The sequence below is a fragment of the Pholcus phalangioides genome, unplaced genomic scaffold, assembly GCF_987345545.1.
Source record: "Pholcus phalangioides strain wild (caught in Gottingen) unplaced genomic scaffold, Ppha-v1.0 ptg000003l_1, whole genome shotgun sequence".
Lineage (NCBI taxonomy): Eukaryota > Metazoa > Arthropoda > Arachnida > Araneae > Pholcidae > Pholcus > Pholcus phalangioides.
In genome coordinates this window covers 33,388,178-33,404,728 of record NW_028301596.1, presented here as the reverse complement: position 1 = coordinate 33,404,728, position 16,551 = coordinate 33,388,178, and the positions used below count along the sequence as shown (strand labels likewise).

Genomic DNA, 16,551 nt, shown 5'->3' with positions numbered 1-16,551 from the left:
AATAAATTCAACTTTTCATGATTATATGCTTATGGGCAATTTGTTGAAAGCTGCTTCTCTCTTACTCTAGATATTCTATGAGATGTTTCTCCTTAGTTTAGTAGACTGAATTACGTAAGGAGGAAAATAACTAATAAGACCCAAGAAATTTCGGACTTTTGGCCCGAGTTAGGACTGGCTGTCCATGTACGGCCCCGTTCAGCACACACGAGGTCTAAGGGAAGAGGATTCGTTGGCTTTGCAGTCAAGTGGTCTCGTACACGTACATTCCGGCATGTACCAGTTCGTTAGAAATTCCGTAAATGAATGTGTACGAGGTGCATATACGGTTAAATAGTAGTAGTCTAGTGGTCTAGGGTGCTCATCCGGCAAGTGAGAGTACGTGGGTTCGATTCCCCGAAACTAGGTAAGTTCATATTTCTATGTAGAAGTTACTTACGATTAGAGAAATACCTGTATGAGTTGTTTGTAAAAATACTGCATTTTGGCAGAAATATGACGCATAAACAAAAAAATTGTGATTCAGGTGGCGACTTTGTGCCACCTGTTTTTACAGCGTTTTTGCCCTTTTTTCAAGTTTTTTTTTATTGTTCCAGCAATAGTTCGTAAGTACATGCTGACGCTGGGGGGCCGAACTTACCGCAATTATATAAATGAAACACTCGAAGAGAGACTCTTGTGTGATGAAACAAGAAGATGTTCACCAATTTTGATCATAGTATGTGTATAAGGGTCATGATGAATGTTGGCAAATTTTACTCAGGCCCTGACCCAACCGATGAAATTTGGTATCCGAGGAGCTGAATCAATGGAAATCAAGAAACCTTGACCGCTTGACATGACAACAAGTTTGTAGTAGATTTGAAGAAATGAATGTTATATTTATACATTGTTATTTTTTAAGAAGAGCCTTATATTTTCAAGTTCGAGTCTTATTTATTCTTGTTTATTTTCCAGCAAATTAAAATGTTCCAAAAGAAGTGAAAATAAATTTTTTCTGTACTTAAAAATGTATATAAACTGTTTTTTCTGATGTTTCAGAGACCATTTGTTTTCTTAAATTGAAAAATTATCTTATTTTTTGGGCAGAAATAATTTTTTTTCAAAAGGTTCCAAATAAAGATAATACCCAGAATTCATTAAAACCGTTCGCGACAATGTGCCAATACTTGTTTCCGGGGAGTTTTAAGCTAGAAATAAGTGATGGCACATAATCACTACCCCCCAAGGGAGCGATTATGTGCCAAGCGAAAAAAATTCCTGTCATCATAATTTTTTTTTTCTAACCAGAAATCGAAAGCTGAGATGTGAGGTGTTCTAGTAAAATCCCCAGCAGCCTAGGCAACGTATAAAGGAAAATATCAAGGAAAAACCTCAAAAAGTGGCATAAAGTCACCCTAGTTTACGGTAGTAAGAATCTTGCCTAGAGGCATTTTCTCGTATTTATAGCAGCAAATTATTAATATGAGATACTGTCAGAAGGTGACGAATAAATTCATCCAACGGGTTTCGTTTGATCAATCCTTCCATGTGAACATAACTTATTGCGTATGGATATTAAATACCTTTCTCTATTATTTCCTCATTAATATAAACCGGAAAATGAATTCAAATCGATTTTGAAATCGTCGTTACAGAATGTACTTCAATATTATGTGTAATATATTCACCGGATTATTGCGAATATGTTTCAGGTTAAATCCGCGTTACGACAATTCAATTAAATGAGAAAGGGGGTGTTGCTCACCTTAACTGTAAAGAAAAAACATCTTTACACTGAAATGACGTTCGTGAAATATTCTGAAATTGTTATCGAAACTCCAGACTTGAATTCGGAATATCTGCAACCAATTAAGCGAAATTTAGCCGGAATTATCACGAACATTTGCGTTGATTAAAGATTCAAAATTCAGGGAGGAAAATACCGGAGGTAAATAAAAGCAATTCAAATTCCATTACGTATTTTCGAGCTTTGGAGAGATTGTCTGTGTATTTAGTTTGGAGAACAAATTTCAAACATTTTTGTCGTCGTTTGTTCATTTATTTCCTTCGCGCTTATTCAATTAAACGACAGTTTTATGTCCGATATTAACACGAAACTTCGTATCTTTTACGAAGGGTAAAACCTAGATGAGCATCGACTTTTCTTTCTTTTTCCGTTATTAAGACAAGAATTCGTTGAAAATGCTATACGTGGGTCGTAAAGAATCCCATAAGAGAGAGAGAGATGTTTTTATGATGAACTGAACTATCACGATCTGCGGTCAATAACCTCGACAAGGGGGAAAAAAATGGAGCTCAACTGACTATGTTGTATACACTCTCTCACATACAAAGATACAGGGAGTTTCTTATATATTTCCAGGAATCCTTATCAGTTATGCAGTTACGTCATTCCTGTTTACGATGCGAACATGTCAAATTTTCTAAAAACGATGTTTGTAACTTATCAAAGTCATACGAAATAAAATCAACTTCTATCCCGGAAGTTAAGCCGGAGAGAAATTTATCCCACAGAAAAAAAAAAAAAAAAACTAACGCTTTTCGTAGAAAACGTGAACTACTTCCGCCATTTTCCAAGAATTTTTGAATCTACATCCGAAATTTTCATGCGTTCGAGACTTCCCCTAAAATCCATCACGAAATGAGCTTTGAACGTTCTTTCATCCGTCGGCGATTAGCTTTGCATCGGAATTTTCAAAGGATTCTACGAGGTTCGTAAATAAGGTAAATAGATGTTTCACAGCACGATCGCTTTCAGTTTACAGTAGAGCTTCCTTAATTGGAGAATTTTGGGAATTTCCCTTGAGTTTCTCCTATTGAATTCAATGTTGAAACTACCTGTTTATAATTCGAATTTTCCCCCCTATTCTTTAGGATAATTCGAAGTTTGATTCAGGATCAACGATTCCAGCACACAATATCCGATTATGCGGGGAACGATTCAGTTGCCATTTTGCAACGTTAGTATAGTTTGTATATTGAAAACTGATGAAGGATCAATAATAATAAAGCTTCTCGAATAAATCAGACATCAATTAATGAAATAAAAATTATATTTAAAGGGTGGTTCAAGTAGTTCAGTAAATTTTCAGAAATTTTTGACTCTCTCCCCCCCCCCCTTGTCAGGAAAATTTCGTCAGCACTGTGCCCCCCCCCCTCCTAACGCATAGTGGTGGGATCAGAGACGTACGTGGAAGGAGGGGTATAGGGGGCTCGTGTGCCCCTCCCCCGACGAAATTTTTTTTTTTTTATTTATAAAGTACTTCGAAAAAAAATGTTTTTTATATGTGTTATTATAATCAATTTCTGTTAATTTCAATGTCATTTGAGGCTAAGAACTCAATAATTTCTTTTTAAGGAATTCATTGCGACCCACCCTTTGAGACATATGGCCCTTGTGGCATGTATGAACCCTTGGCTTGCGGACCAAATGTGGCCCTGAAGGTTATCTGATGTGGCCTGCCCCCTAATTTAGTAAAAATGAACTAAGTGACACATTTACAGATTACTGAAATGACCAGTGGCACAATCCCTGAACATTTAAGCGGCTCGTGGCACATTTTCAGATCACTGAAGTAGGCCCCGTGGCACATTTTCAGATCACTTAAGTAGGCCCGTGGTACATTCACAGACCACTCAAGTAGCCCGCGATACAGTTCTAGAACACTTAAGCGATGCGTGACACATTTAGAGATCTCTTGAGTGACATGTAGCATATAGTTTTAGAGCAGTCAAGCAGCCCTCACTGTAATTCTACATCACTGACGTTACCCCCACGGAACATTCCCAGATCACTTAAGTGATCCGCGGCATAATTACGAATCACTTGAGTGATGCGCGTCACAGTTTCAGAGCACTTGAAGGATCTAAACATTTAGAGATCACCAAAGTGGCTGTGTAGGGAACTTAAGGGAGAGCGGGGTAATGCCGAACACTTAAGGGGAATCTCTAATTACTCAATTATTTTCAATAGTTCTTGAGAAAAATAGGTAGATACCCTGTTTCATCACCTACTAAAGAACCACAAAACATTTGTCATTAATAGAAAGTTTTCATAGAAATTTTTTTTTTTGTATGAGCTTACACTGTTCGGAATTGCCCCGCGGGTCAGGGCAGTACCGAGCGGAGTCAGCTAAGTAAGGAATGTAGCTTCCGTTACGTAGTTTTATAGGAAAATTAATTAACTTAATTACCTAAATGACATAAACAACTCTAAAATAAATTGTTTCTGTGAAAATATACAACGAAGGTGAACATAAAGCTAGTAATTATAATCGATGTGAATACTTTTCATGTTCTAAAAATTTAAGTAACATTTACATCTATGTTCTTAAAAAGTCGCAAAAATAGCATCAACAGCGGAGTTGAAAATAACTTAAAACCTAACGCTGCCTGCAAAAATCACAAATAAAATTTTCGGCAGCCTCTGCATCACTCAAAAAAGTATTCAGAAATGTCCCAAAGGAAAACTCGTGGAAATTTCTCAGTCTAATCTCAAAATTTACACAGCAAACAAAATTTCTTCCTACTTAATAAATAGCAAAAGAAATGTAGAATCTAATGATACCAAGCTCACTACTCTCTAAACGCGAACGTATTTTACTTATCTCTCTCTCTCTCTCACAAATTAGCACAAATTTACTAACGAAAGTTACGAAAAAACAGTTATTTACACACCACTCGCAATAACACAGCTAGAAAGGCATTCGCCCGCTCAATGAGTTTATGGTGGACCCTCCGTCAGGCTTCAACACTATCAGGCCCCTCTAGATTCAAACAGTCACCGAGAGCAAACGGTGTTCAGAATTCCCGCTTTTCAGTGTAACCCCGCTCTCCCCAAACTAGTGCAGGGGTCTTCAACCTTTTTCCAGTACCCATGTCTGTACCGTACCCATCATCAAAAGAAGAGCACCCTCACGGCAAGTTTTAACATACGAATACATGACATGATGATGATTTCAATCCTTTAATGCAGTTCTTCAAAGGTGTTTAATTGGAATGTTGATCAAGTGCTCGCGAGCACGAAATCGAATACGAGCGTCGAGCACTCTGGGTACTTCAGGGAGCACCTTGGTGCTCGCGAATAACGGGTTGAAGATGCCTTAACTAGTGAAAGGTTTTTCTCGTTTTTGGCGCACCGAGTAAGATGCTATTAGGAATATTTCATATTTTTACAAAGGTTGGTTGATGACGTAATCATCATCCAAACACCCCCTTCCCCCATTGTCATCAAAAGTCAGCAAATCGGAAACCCCCACCAATCGATGCTGACGTCATACTTGAATTACCACACAATACCTTTTTTTGTGGTTTTTACCTTGAGATTTTTACTTTTCATTAAGAAAGTTATCGCCCTTTATTGGCCTAACAGCGAACAATAAATCAAATAATTATATTTACGAATTCCAAACAACTTGAATACGTGTGGAGGTCAATACCTACTCTCAAATGTATTTTCTTTTCTCAACCTCAACGCGTAGTAATATATATTTCCATTAATTCGAAATATTTCATCCAATAAAAATATCATGTATATATATATATATATATATATATATATATATAGTGGTCGTTTTGTGTATTAGAAGTTGACGCTTCGCACGTCAACTTCTAATACACAACACAATAATTAATCCAACAATATTGGATTAAGCGGGGCCGCTAAATTTTTGGGGTTGCAAAATAAAATACGTACTTTGACGTACATCTTGACTAACTTTTTGACAAAGCTTAAAAAGTTTCCCAAGAAATAGAACACGTCTAACATTCGGAAATTTGCCTAGAGTTTTGACAGCGCAGCAGTATATTACCGCAGATGTGCGGTAATACTGCTGCGGACTGAAAAGGTTGTGCACCTCCTGCACTAGAATTTTTCCTGCTCCCAAACAGTGTTGCCAACTTAATTATTTCCCAACTAGACCCGGTAATTTTTTTCGGCCATTTAGTAGGAAAAAAATACCCATCTAGTTGCTAGTTGTTTTTCCGGTCTTTTTACAAAAAATTTTCTGTGTCAGTCTTTTTCACTTGTTTTTCATTAAATTACGTGAAATACGGGAATTCTCCAGGAAAAACGGGACATATGGTCATACACATAATGGCCAAAATTAATTCTTGCTGTATGCCTGTTTCTAATTGTTTTTGATGAAAAATCTTGTTGGAAATTTTTTTGACTGTTTTCAACTGAATAGTTTGGGGCTGATGGCGAAAAACTATTCATCAAATGAAATGGTCACTGCAGATATAAATAACATTTTTAAAGAGTTAGAGAAAATGTAGTTTTCTGACGGGAAAAAGAGATATGAACATACATCATTGGCAAAAGTATATGGACCCATTGAAAACTGAAATAATTTTTTTTTTCCAAAACAAAGAAAAAAGAAACGTAAACACCATCAAACGACCCTCGTGATTGCACAGGCGTCAGTCGTTCCAATCTTTATTGTAATGAAATGAAAGGTGTTTTCGAAATAAATCACTAATTTAATTAACTCCGTATCCATTGAAAATTTGATATTGGGCATATTTATGATGTAATGATAATTTAGTAGATAATGAGTATATTTTCCGAGAAAATAATCGTTGTTATAATGAATTTCTTGATGGATTTAGATCCAAAATATCAAAGACTCGCGGTAATTCTGGCTTCAAAAAAAGTTTGTTTTGTTGAAAAATTTCGAAATCTGAACCCCCAGTTTATTAAAGATTCCATTTGAAAGGGAATTTTCTATGAATCGTAATTATCGCGAATATATTCAAGATATCTCAGACGATAATTGGTGGTTTATTTACGAAAATCCAGACGAAAAACAATCGAGAAAAGCTAATTTAAATATCGATAATTGGGCAACACATCGAGGCTGTTATCACATTCATAGCATGCTTTATCGTTGTTGTGTGAACATCAAACATAGTCCAAAAAAGAGATTTCCAGACATTTTACATTCGCAGCACCCCTGAGAACGGAATGAAAACTTCAGTTACCTCGCGTCACTAGCCTGATGCATTTTGAGGCCCCATAAAGTACTACGCCATGGTGGAGTTCTGAATTCCAAAAAATAATTTTACTACAGTAGTATCCCATCCCGATTATTCCAGCTAATATTGGACCAAAACTTAACTAGGATAATACGGACCTTACAGAAATTTGGGTATTAAATGGAATAATAACGGCGTAAAAGGCTGAGAGAAATTATTTTCGTCACCAGAAATTATCATTAATAAACTGCTATATACAATACTGCTGCAGAAAATGTTCGTTTAAAAAAAGATTAACTGAATAGAAGGAAGTGTGTAGAGATATTTACACACAACATTTCGAAGAGATTGCTTTACATACAATACTTTGGAAATTTTTTCCTTCAGTGTCTTCGGTCAACAAAACCTCCTAAATGCTTCAGGGATAAGGGTTGTGCTTGCGGCATATTTCGCTCCCGGTACGAAGGCAACAGTGAAAGCAGTGGATGGAGCTTAGTGAAGCAGCACCAGGCAAGCAGGCAACATTTCATCTGCCTGGCCCTGCCTGAGCGTATAAGTGACCAAGTGAATGGGTGAGTGACCGTATGATTGACTAAGTGAGTGTGTGAGTGGCCGCATTAGTAGCCAAGTGAATGACTTTATGAATGATCAAGTGAGTGACCTTATGAAAGATCAAGTGAGTGACCTTATGAATGATCAAGTGAGTGACCTTATGAATGATCAAGTGAGTGACCTTATGAATGATCAAGTGAGTGACCGTATGAGTGTGTGAGTGATCGTATGGTCACGCACTTAGTCACTCATCTGGTCACTAACTTGATCACTGATACAGTCACCCGCTTGTTAATTGACATGGTCACTCACCCACTCACTGGGTCATTCATATGGTCACTCTCACACTCACTTCGTCACTGGCCGTGTGAGTGCGAAATGTTGGAGGCGAAATTTCCATAAAACCACTGGCGTATGCATTCGGTAAACCAGTTTGTCGCAATGCAAGGCATATCGCAAGTTATTTGACAGCACCTAATTTTTAAATCAATGAATGGAAAAAAGTATATATCATACACTTTTTCTTTCACTCACAACTCATTGTAATCGGGATCCTACTCTACTCATTGGAATCGGGATCCTACTCTACTCATTGGAATCGGGATCCTACTCTACTCATCTATCTGCGGTTACAATTATCTTGTTTGATAACCACTTGTGCAATGTATACTGAACTGTATTATTAATATTTTTTTTATGAGCATATACTTACGAGTAGTTACGAGACACATCGTTCTGTTTCTGATATACATAGAGAAATTCGATGCCTTAAACGAGTTTAAAAGAAACATAATCGCAAAATTAAACATTACTTACTGCTTCTACAACAAGATAGATCGAGAGAAATATATCCAATACTGTTGTTGTGGACACTGAGATAATCCACGGTAGAAGGAGAGCTTTGCTGTCCTACAGAAGAAACGTAAGAAAATACTGCAGAATAAATATAATACGATAAATCCGAAACATTGCCATAAGGCCTCATTACGGACATAATATAAATAAGATGAAATGAAAAATTACACATTGAAATATTCACGATCATTATATAAATAAAATTAAAACAAAGCATTCAAATATATATCAGATATTACTTTGGTATTTCGTCGATACGAAAATAAGAAAACATTTGGTTCCAGGCGAAATTCATTAACGCCATAAGTCTGTCAAAAACATCTTTATTAGTAGAGACCCTTATTGTTTGCATTTCCAAAATCAGCATGTTATTTATAATAACCCCAGAAGGCATGAAATTCACTTGCACTGGAAAAAAGTGATAATAAAATAATAATGAATAAAAATAAAATTATCAGAAATAATAGCCAGAAGGGAAAACACTTCGCATATACGGAGACAGGTTCGAACTGTTCAACAGCGGAAGCAAATCTTGCGTAGGAGGCGCATACAAGTTCTGATGGCAGATTGTTCCATATTCTCGCAACATAGCATCTGCATCCGTGGAGAAAGCAATCTTTTCTGGCCGTTGGTAATCTTATTTAGAAGTTATGCATCTGTAGGTTAACTCGTCTGTCCATGATCTCGAAGAAAAGTTCTCCCAACGGTAGATAGTTCTCCCATTTGGTAGGCTAGTTTGTAGCACATCTTAAGATCTTTAGCGATTCTACGCCATTCCAGTGAGTGCGAACTCAGAAATTGAAGCTTCTGGCAATGAGACCAGCCGCTCAAGACAGCTATTCGTTTGGTAAAGGACCTCTGTGACTTCTCAAGGTGCTTTATGTCCTTAACTTTGTAAGGGCTTCATACTTGCGAACAGAACTCCAGAGTTGGGCGAACGTACACACATAAAGCATATGGCAACGTATGCGCATCACACTTGCGGTATGCCTTACGTAACATGTAAGAAATTTTGTTAGCTTTGCAGACTATGAAATTATAATTTTGAGTAAAATCCAGAATGCGGCTCATTGCAATGCCTATATCCACGCATGTATTCAGTTGCTGTAACGTTTCATTGCCTATTTGATAATATTCAGGATCGGAGTGCCTACATAAATGCATTAATCCGCATTTTTATGTTGGAGTAGGGATTTTATACTGGCAACTCCACTGCAAAATTTGTTGGCATGCAATTATTAGGCCCCCCTAGTGTGTCCTACTGGAGAGAATAAGTTCATGTCATTAGCACATTGCAATAGATGGATGGGTGATACAGCCTGAGTGAAATCGTAAGTGTACAAAGTGAACAAGATCGAGTCTAACACTGATTCCCGGAGGACTCCACTTGGCAACTGGCATTCTCTGGACATGACGCTCGCCACACGAACTTAATGAACCCGCTACAATAGCAGTACTTGAATTATCCTCACAATTTTATCAGCAACACCCATGCCAACTAGCTTCCTCAGTGGTAGCAATCTGTCTACTTTGTCAAATGTCTTTTAGAAATCGACGTAAATGACATCAATCTCTTGTCCTGAATTGATAGCACTCACACCCATATATCCCGGCAAATAAACTGCTACACTACCTGAGCCGCCAAGAATAAAGCTATACTAAAGAATTTGAAATAAAACAATATTTATCATTATTAAAAATTCAATGAAATTGTACAAAAGTATACACAAGGTTTCTTACGATTCTTCTGGAAATCAATCCAAGGTATTGGATGCTAGATAATATTGTAATATGTCGACGGCCCTTAATACAATTAATAAATCTAATCTAATTAGATGCTAGATAATTTCGAACATAAAAGAAGTCTTATTTGGGGTGGGAACTTTACTTTGATAAGTCAAACTATTGTTACGAAAATTACGTAAACAGTCCTTATTTATCATTAATTATGCCATTTATCGCCTGTAAATAATCATTAACGTATTTCTCTGTAAATCTCGACAAATTAACGCCAAATGTAACAAGTCTGGTGACAGCTCGGATAATTTGGTGATATCATGACGCCAAAAAGTATCTTTCCACAAACTTCCCGCCTTTTCTCTGACAGTATAAAAGCGCCGCCAGAGCGGAATCACACGACAAATTGAGTTCAGGGAGAAGAGCTCTCTCGCGTGCGTATGAGACGAAGAAGAAAATTAACCCATGACCTCCTTTAAACTATTACCAAGTTTGATAACATTTTGTCCAGTAGTTTTCCTTCTATGGCCATTTCAAAGTTAAATTTAATCATAAAGACCCTGCAATTCGATCGTGTAAAATTTTCTTCCTGCTTTCGTTTTTCTTCAGAAAATACTCCTTTTCGAAAACAACTCGCAAAACTGTCACGTGTTATTACGCACTGATGTGTAAGAAATAATGACAAAAATTATGCCTGGGGATATTCGCTATATTCCCAAACTACCAATCATTTGTGTCTTGCACGGATACGTCTTCAAAAAACTTACTCGGGGTGTAAACAGCCTTACCGCTGTCCTACCCAATCCTTTTTTTAGGCGCTCATATTAGACAAAATCTTCCCATCGAAAAAAAAGGTTTGAAGTAACTATTGATATTATGGAACTTTTACTTGAATAAATTAATTAACAAAAAAACTAAAAACTGACTGTTGCCATTTTTACCGGGACCCAATGCTCATGCCTAGAAAAAGTTCATAGCATTCTAGTTACGTGTCACACAATACAAGTTTCATAATCACCGAACAACAAAAATTGGACGAGATATTCATTTTAATGTTTGAATTTTTTTAGTGCTTGGGGAACCATGTTCTTTGGTTGTCATTGATGAGGGAGGGAGGGGGGGGGGGGTTTCGGAGTAAAAAATATGAGTTAGCATACCGAAAACTAAAACCGAGATCAAAGTTTGTGATTATTACCGATTTCTTCCCCCACACTTTTTTTTGGTGCTTGGTAGAGCGTTGTTTTATTTCTCATTAAGATAGGTAAAATTGGAAGTTAAAACAGTTAAGAAATTTAGAATTGTACTGATGAAACACTTTTCAAAACAGTGGACTATGAGTCATATTCACTTGATGTATTAATATAAGAGAAACCTCTGTTTGAAACCGATATTACATTTTTTGATTCTGTACAAATGTATCTATTTTGCTGTTGGATTTGCGAAAGACCCCCGAAATACTTCCTCCGATTTTAAAATTTAATTTCTCGATCAATATTTTTCGTATGACAATCAAATCCGTTTTACATTTTTTTGCGTGTGTGAAACAACAAACATTTATTTTTACTAGATACTTGGAGGGACTGGGGTAAAATTATAAAAAGTCAGATTCCGCAATTACGAAAAAACTAAATTTCTTAGGAAAGGTTAAATTTTCTTTACTAAAGGTTCCAAATTAGGAAAATTTCGCTCTTTGAAGTATTTTTAAATTTGTCTACACCAAAGGTTAAGAAAGAAGGAAAGGTACGTTAGGGAGATTTTCAGGACACCGTACAACTACTAAACCGCACTTGCACCTCGTATACATTCCTCTGCTGCATTTCTAACGAATTGGTACTTGTTGGAATGTGCATGAACGTGTTATGAACCTAACGTGAAGTTTACTATGTAATGCTTGTTATAAATAGCGCTGCCGTGGAGACGGATGCATACATGATTCTCTCACAAATGAAACGAATTTATAAAGTGTAAACAAGATTATTTTCTGTCAAAATTTGCAGTGAGTGTTAATTGCTACATCGTGCTAAATGCTGAATTCTATTACTAAAAAATGCTAAATTCTAATACTAAAAATGCTAAATTCTAGTGATAAACTGCATTATTAAATATGCTAAAGCCTATCTTCTTGAAAATTCTATTACTAAATGTTAAATTAAATTAAACGTTTAGCAATGAAAAACTTCTGAACGAAAACTTCGACGTAAACAAACACTCGAGCTGTCGGAGTTCCACTTATCACGAGACAGGAGAGGTTCTCAACAATTGACAACCAGTAGTGGAAGGTAGCTGCGTGACAATGCTGTTGTTAATGAAGTACAACAAAACACACTTTGTTGTCTATTGCTATCCAACAGCGAGTTCAGAGGACCATTGTCGATCGCAACAATGAAAAACATCATCATAACGTAAGTTGAATAAATTATATAAAGAGACGCGAAAGCAGTCTAAGCCGTGGGTCGACCCTGGGGGTATCGACGCGTCACGTCGTGGAGCGGCTGTGGAGCGTAGATTTCGCGATGGACCGGTCGTTATATCGAGCGAACTTTGATGGAGAACACTTCAAGACTCTCCATGGTCCCTCCGTAGCTTTGCTACGCGCATACCATGAGCAGCGTCCAGTTAGTAAGGTCAAGGCCGCCGTAAACGATTCGCGTTCCACCGGATGTCGTGAAGCAGAAGCAAAGCGATGGTTGGAAAAGTAACCCAGTTGCATCACCCACCGCGTGATGCCTCTCATAGTGTAGCAGGTATATCGCGCGTAACAATAAACAATGAATATCGCGGTACGCATTTTTATTAAATTTCACGTGATTTCTCATATTTTTTCAGTCCCGACATTTTCTGTAAATATGTTCTGTGTTTTCAACGGAGCAAACTTGAATTTATAATCTTTACAGGAATATGACAAATGACATTTTCTCTTATAACTTATAAATTCTATTATAACTGTTACGGTAAATGAGATAAATCGGGTATTATACATAATAACCGATTATTATGCCTACTTACCAGCCGTCTTGGTAAGTTTGATAAATTTATCACTTTTACCAGCCAATATGCATAACACTCAAACGTCGTTGGTAAATTTGATAAATACTAAAAAAAATATTACTCTTAACTCCTCCTCCTAACCAGATCATGGCCAAGTTTGATAACATTTTGTCCAATAGTTTTCCTTTTATGGTCATTTATTTCAAAGTGGAACTGCTATTATAAAGTAAGCATCTCGCAGAAAGAAATTTGAATCTAGTCAACATGTAGGAAACTGATCAAGAATCGAAGAAAAGGGCTTTTTTCCGTTATATATACATTTGCATTTACTATAGGAAGGCCATTGCAAAAGCAGCTCCACACACGTACACGGTCCACAGCGAATACTACGAAGTAATTACAACGTTAGAAGTACGGAAGTATTTCTCAACAACGCAGGTGGGAGAGATTATCTTCCAGTCACCTGCACTGGTTTGCAGCCTGATAACGATAGTTTACAGGAAAAATAAATGAATTTGGTTAAACCTTAGCTTCAGAAGGCGCAAAAAAAAAAAGTCATAGCATTATCGAAAATTCAAACTAACTTCTCCCATGAGATAAAACGAACATCGGATAAAACGAACTTCTCCCATGTTATGATGCTACTTTACCGCGCACTAACTCTGATCATATATCGCCATACAGGAAATTTCCAACCAGTAGAGTCGGGTGGGAAATGAAAGCGCCATCTAGCGGTGGTCTCCCCCTAGGTTCGATAATTTGTATCTTGATTCTATGCCCAGATTCGAAACCATGGACCTCGACAGTAACCATCATACTGGAAGACGAGCATCATGCCATTCGGATCATGTTAGGATACCGGTCCATTCCGTTCCGTGCAAAAATGATAACAATGCTAACAATATTATTATTAATGATATAAAAATAAATTATAACAATATTATTATTACAGTCGACGCCTCATATTATAATCATGAATGATAATATTATTCATGATTATAATAAGCAGCGTCGACTTTAATAATAAAAAAATAAGGAAGGGGTAACATTGTTTTCTGTTATTTATGCTGAATGCATAATCGTATATTACCTCGAAGGGTAATGTACATTCTTCATTCTCTGTAATCAGATTTTGGAAAAAAGCTGACTCCGCGCATTGTTTGACCCAGTTGTCGGAAAACAAACATGTTATCAGGCAAAGCTCTCTGTATAGAGATAGCTGGACTCGGGACTGCCGAAATGAGAGGGTTTTAAGAAGAAAAGATATCACTGGATTGCCGTTGTAAGGTTAAACCGGCTTGCGTGTCCGTAAAACGAAAATTGACTAACAAGAAACACCTCTGAAGTATCACCGTTACAGTAGCAGATAAAACGGAGTCTATAGAACTCAAAAAGATTCTAATACAAAGATTTTATTTACCTTTCGTGTGTGTGTGTGATAAACAATATCGGTTGTAAGAAAGAGCCAGTAAAATAAGATCGGATTGTCAAGCTGGTTTCAAAAATCCGCATCATAAAGGAACTAAGTCGAATGAGAAAGGACAATGGAAAACCGAAATGTCATATATAGGAATAAGATTTTTCTACGTTTGTCTTTTTCTGGTGATTTCTTTTAATGGTTTAGGCATATGGAATAGCCTCGTCTTTGCTACATACATCTCAGTTAAAAAGGATCAGATGTATCGAAATGATCAAATAATACCTTCGTTATTTTCGTTTCCGTTCATTGCTTTTTGCTATATATACCCGTTTCTTACCTTTCCATTTGTCCCTTACTTTTTTTTTTTTTTTTCCATAAAGTTGCCTATGATATCTTTCAAAACGTCTTATGTTATCCACTTTGTCTCTTTCCTTGTTCGATCTAAAGGTTTTTCTACTCTTCATCACGTATCATTTCCAGTCTCGTGACTTATCTGATCCCGATTTCCTATTTAAGTACTCTCAAAACAATGCGTGTGCTTTTACGGTTCAATACTATCAATAAGAGCTTCCGAGCTACAGAGTCATGGGACCAGAGGAAATTGCTCCGTGTACATTTTCGAAGAGTCAGCAGTGTTTCAGGGTCATACGACAATGGCTGTCTCATACGACGCTGGAGTCGGTACCAGCTGATGACGTCATTCTCCTGCAGAACCGAGCGCGCCCGCTTCTCTTCTATGTTAATTACAGTAGTTTTCACACAATGGCTGTACAGCCCATTTTACTGAATGTTTTCCAAAATTACCTTTTCGATTACTTCCATTGGTATCTTTCATTTATTGGCTTGCTTCGTTCAGCCCTTTAAACATGTAAAATAAGAACTTTTGCATTTGCTTATAAGATAACTTCTACAAAGAATGTTATTTTTACTCAGATCCATTTTACTTGGATGACGTACGTCAACTTTTATTTGGGTGATTGAAAGCCAATTCGTGACAGATAATTTCAATTATCTTCTGAACTTCCCAATATATATTTTCTTTTTCATTTGAATTAGATGCATCTTTTAGAAGCTTTGGACTTCGTTATTACTAATACAACTGCAACATAAAAACATTGACTGTCCCGAAACCTATACTTTCGGGACAGTCTTCATTTTTTCCTCCGTCCCGATTTTTCTCGTTTTTTGGTCGAAATTTTCTTGAACTTGTTATTTATTCAAAAGCATTGATGCAAGTGATTTTCAACGGATGTATTGAATGCAATATTATTATATAGAAGTTACGAAAATTTCATGAAGTATCATATTGGGGTAATATTACATACTTCTCTTGGGGGTGGAGATAATGTTAAAGTTCCCGTTTAATATGAGAGTTTCTCAGCGACATGAAACATATAGAATTATGAAAAATATGTTACTAAATTAAAATTAAAAAAAAAATGCGTTTGAGAGTAGGTATAGGCCTCCAAGTATTCGAATTGTCTTCAAGACGTACATTTAATTATCTTATTTTTATTTTGTGTTGAGCAGTAGAGGGCGCTAACTTTCCTGATGAAAAGTAAAAATCTTAGGTATTGTAATCGTAACTAACAGACGGCTTGGATTGCTATGATGCATATTGTTATTATGATTTTGCATAGTTCACTATTTTTACGCAATAGGACATTCTTAAATTATTTTCACTAATTTTAGACATTTTTTTATGCTTTTCAGAATTTTAGCCATATTTTCAAATTTTGGAGCATTATTTTACATATTTCTAGATCTAGAAGAATGAACAGGGCTTGTTTCCCCCTTTCCTCAAGCTCACTCTTCACTGCTTAATTTCCCACGATTGGAAATATTTAGACAATATAGACAATATTAGCAATAATTGACAATTTTATCTACCTTTAGCATCGTTTTTGGCAATGATTGGCAATTTTTCTGTGACATTTGCAACAATTGACAATTTTTATTTACGTGCCTTTGGCATCATTTTGGAAATGATTGATAATCATCAATCCCGTAATTTCTTCGAG

The 16,551-nt window shown here is 36.5% G+C and overlaps 1 protein-coding gene across 1 annotated transcript in view; it reads right to left on the bottom strand.

The window, feature by feature from the left end:
• The window catches only part of LOC149088442 (uncharacterized), a 153,676-nt gene that overhangs the window by 11,084 nt on the left and 126,041 nt on the right, over positions 1-16,551 (bottom strand). Inside the window, exon 4 of the mRNA XM_089253005.1 lies at positions 8,347-8,439. Within this exon, the coding sequence (XP_089109131.1) occupies positions 8,347-8,439 (93 nt within the window). The remainder of the gene's footprint in view (positions 1-8,346; positions 8,440-16,551) is intronic.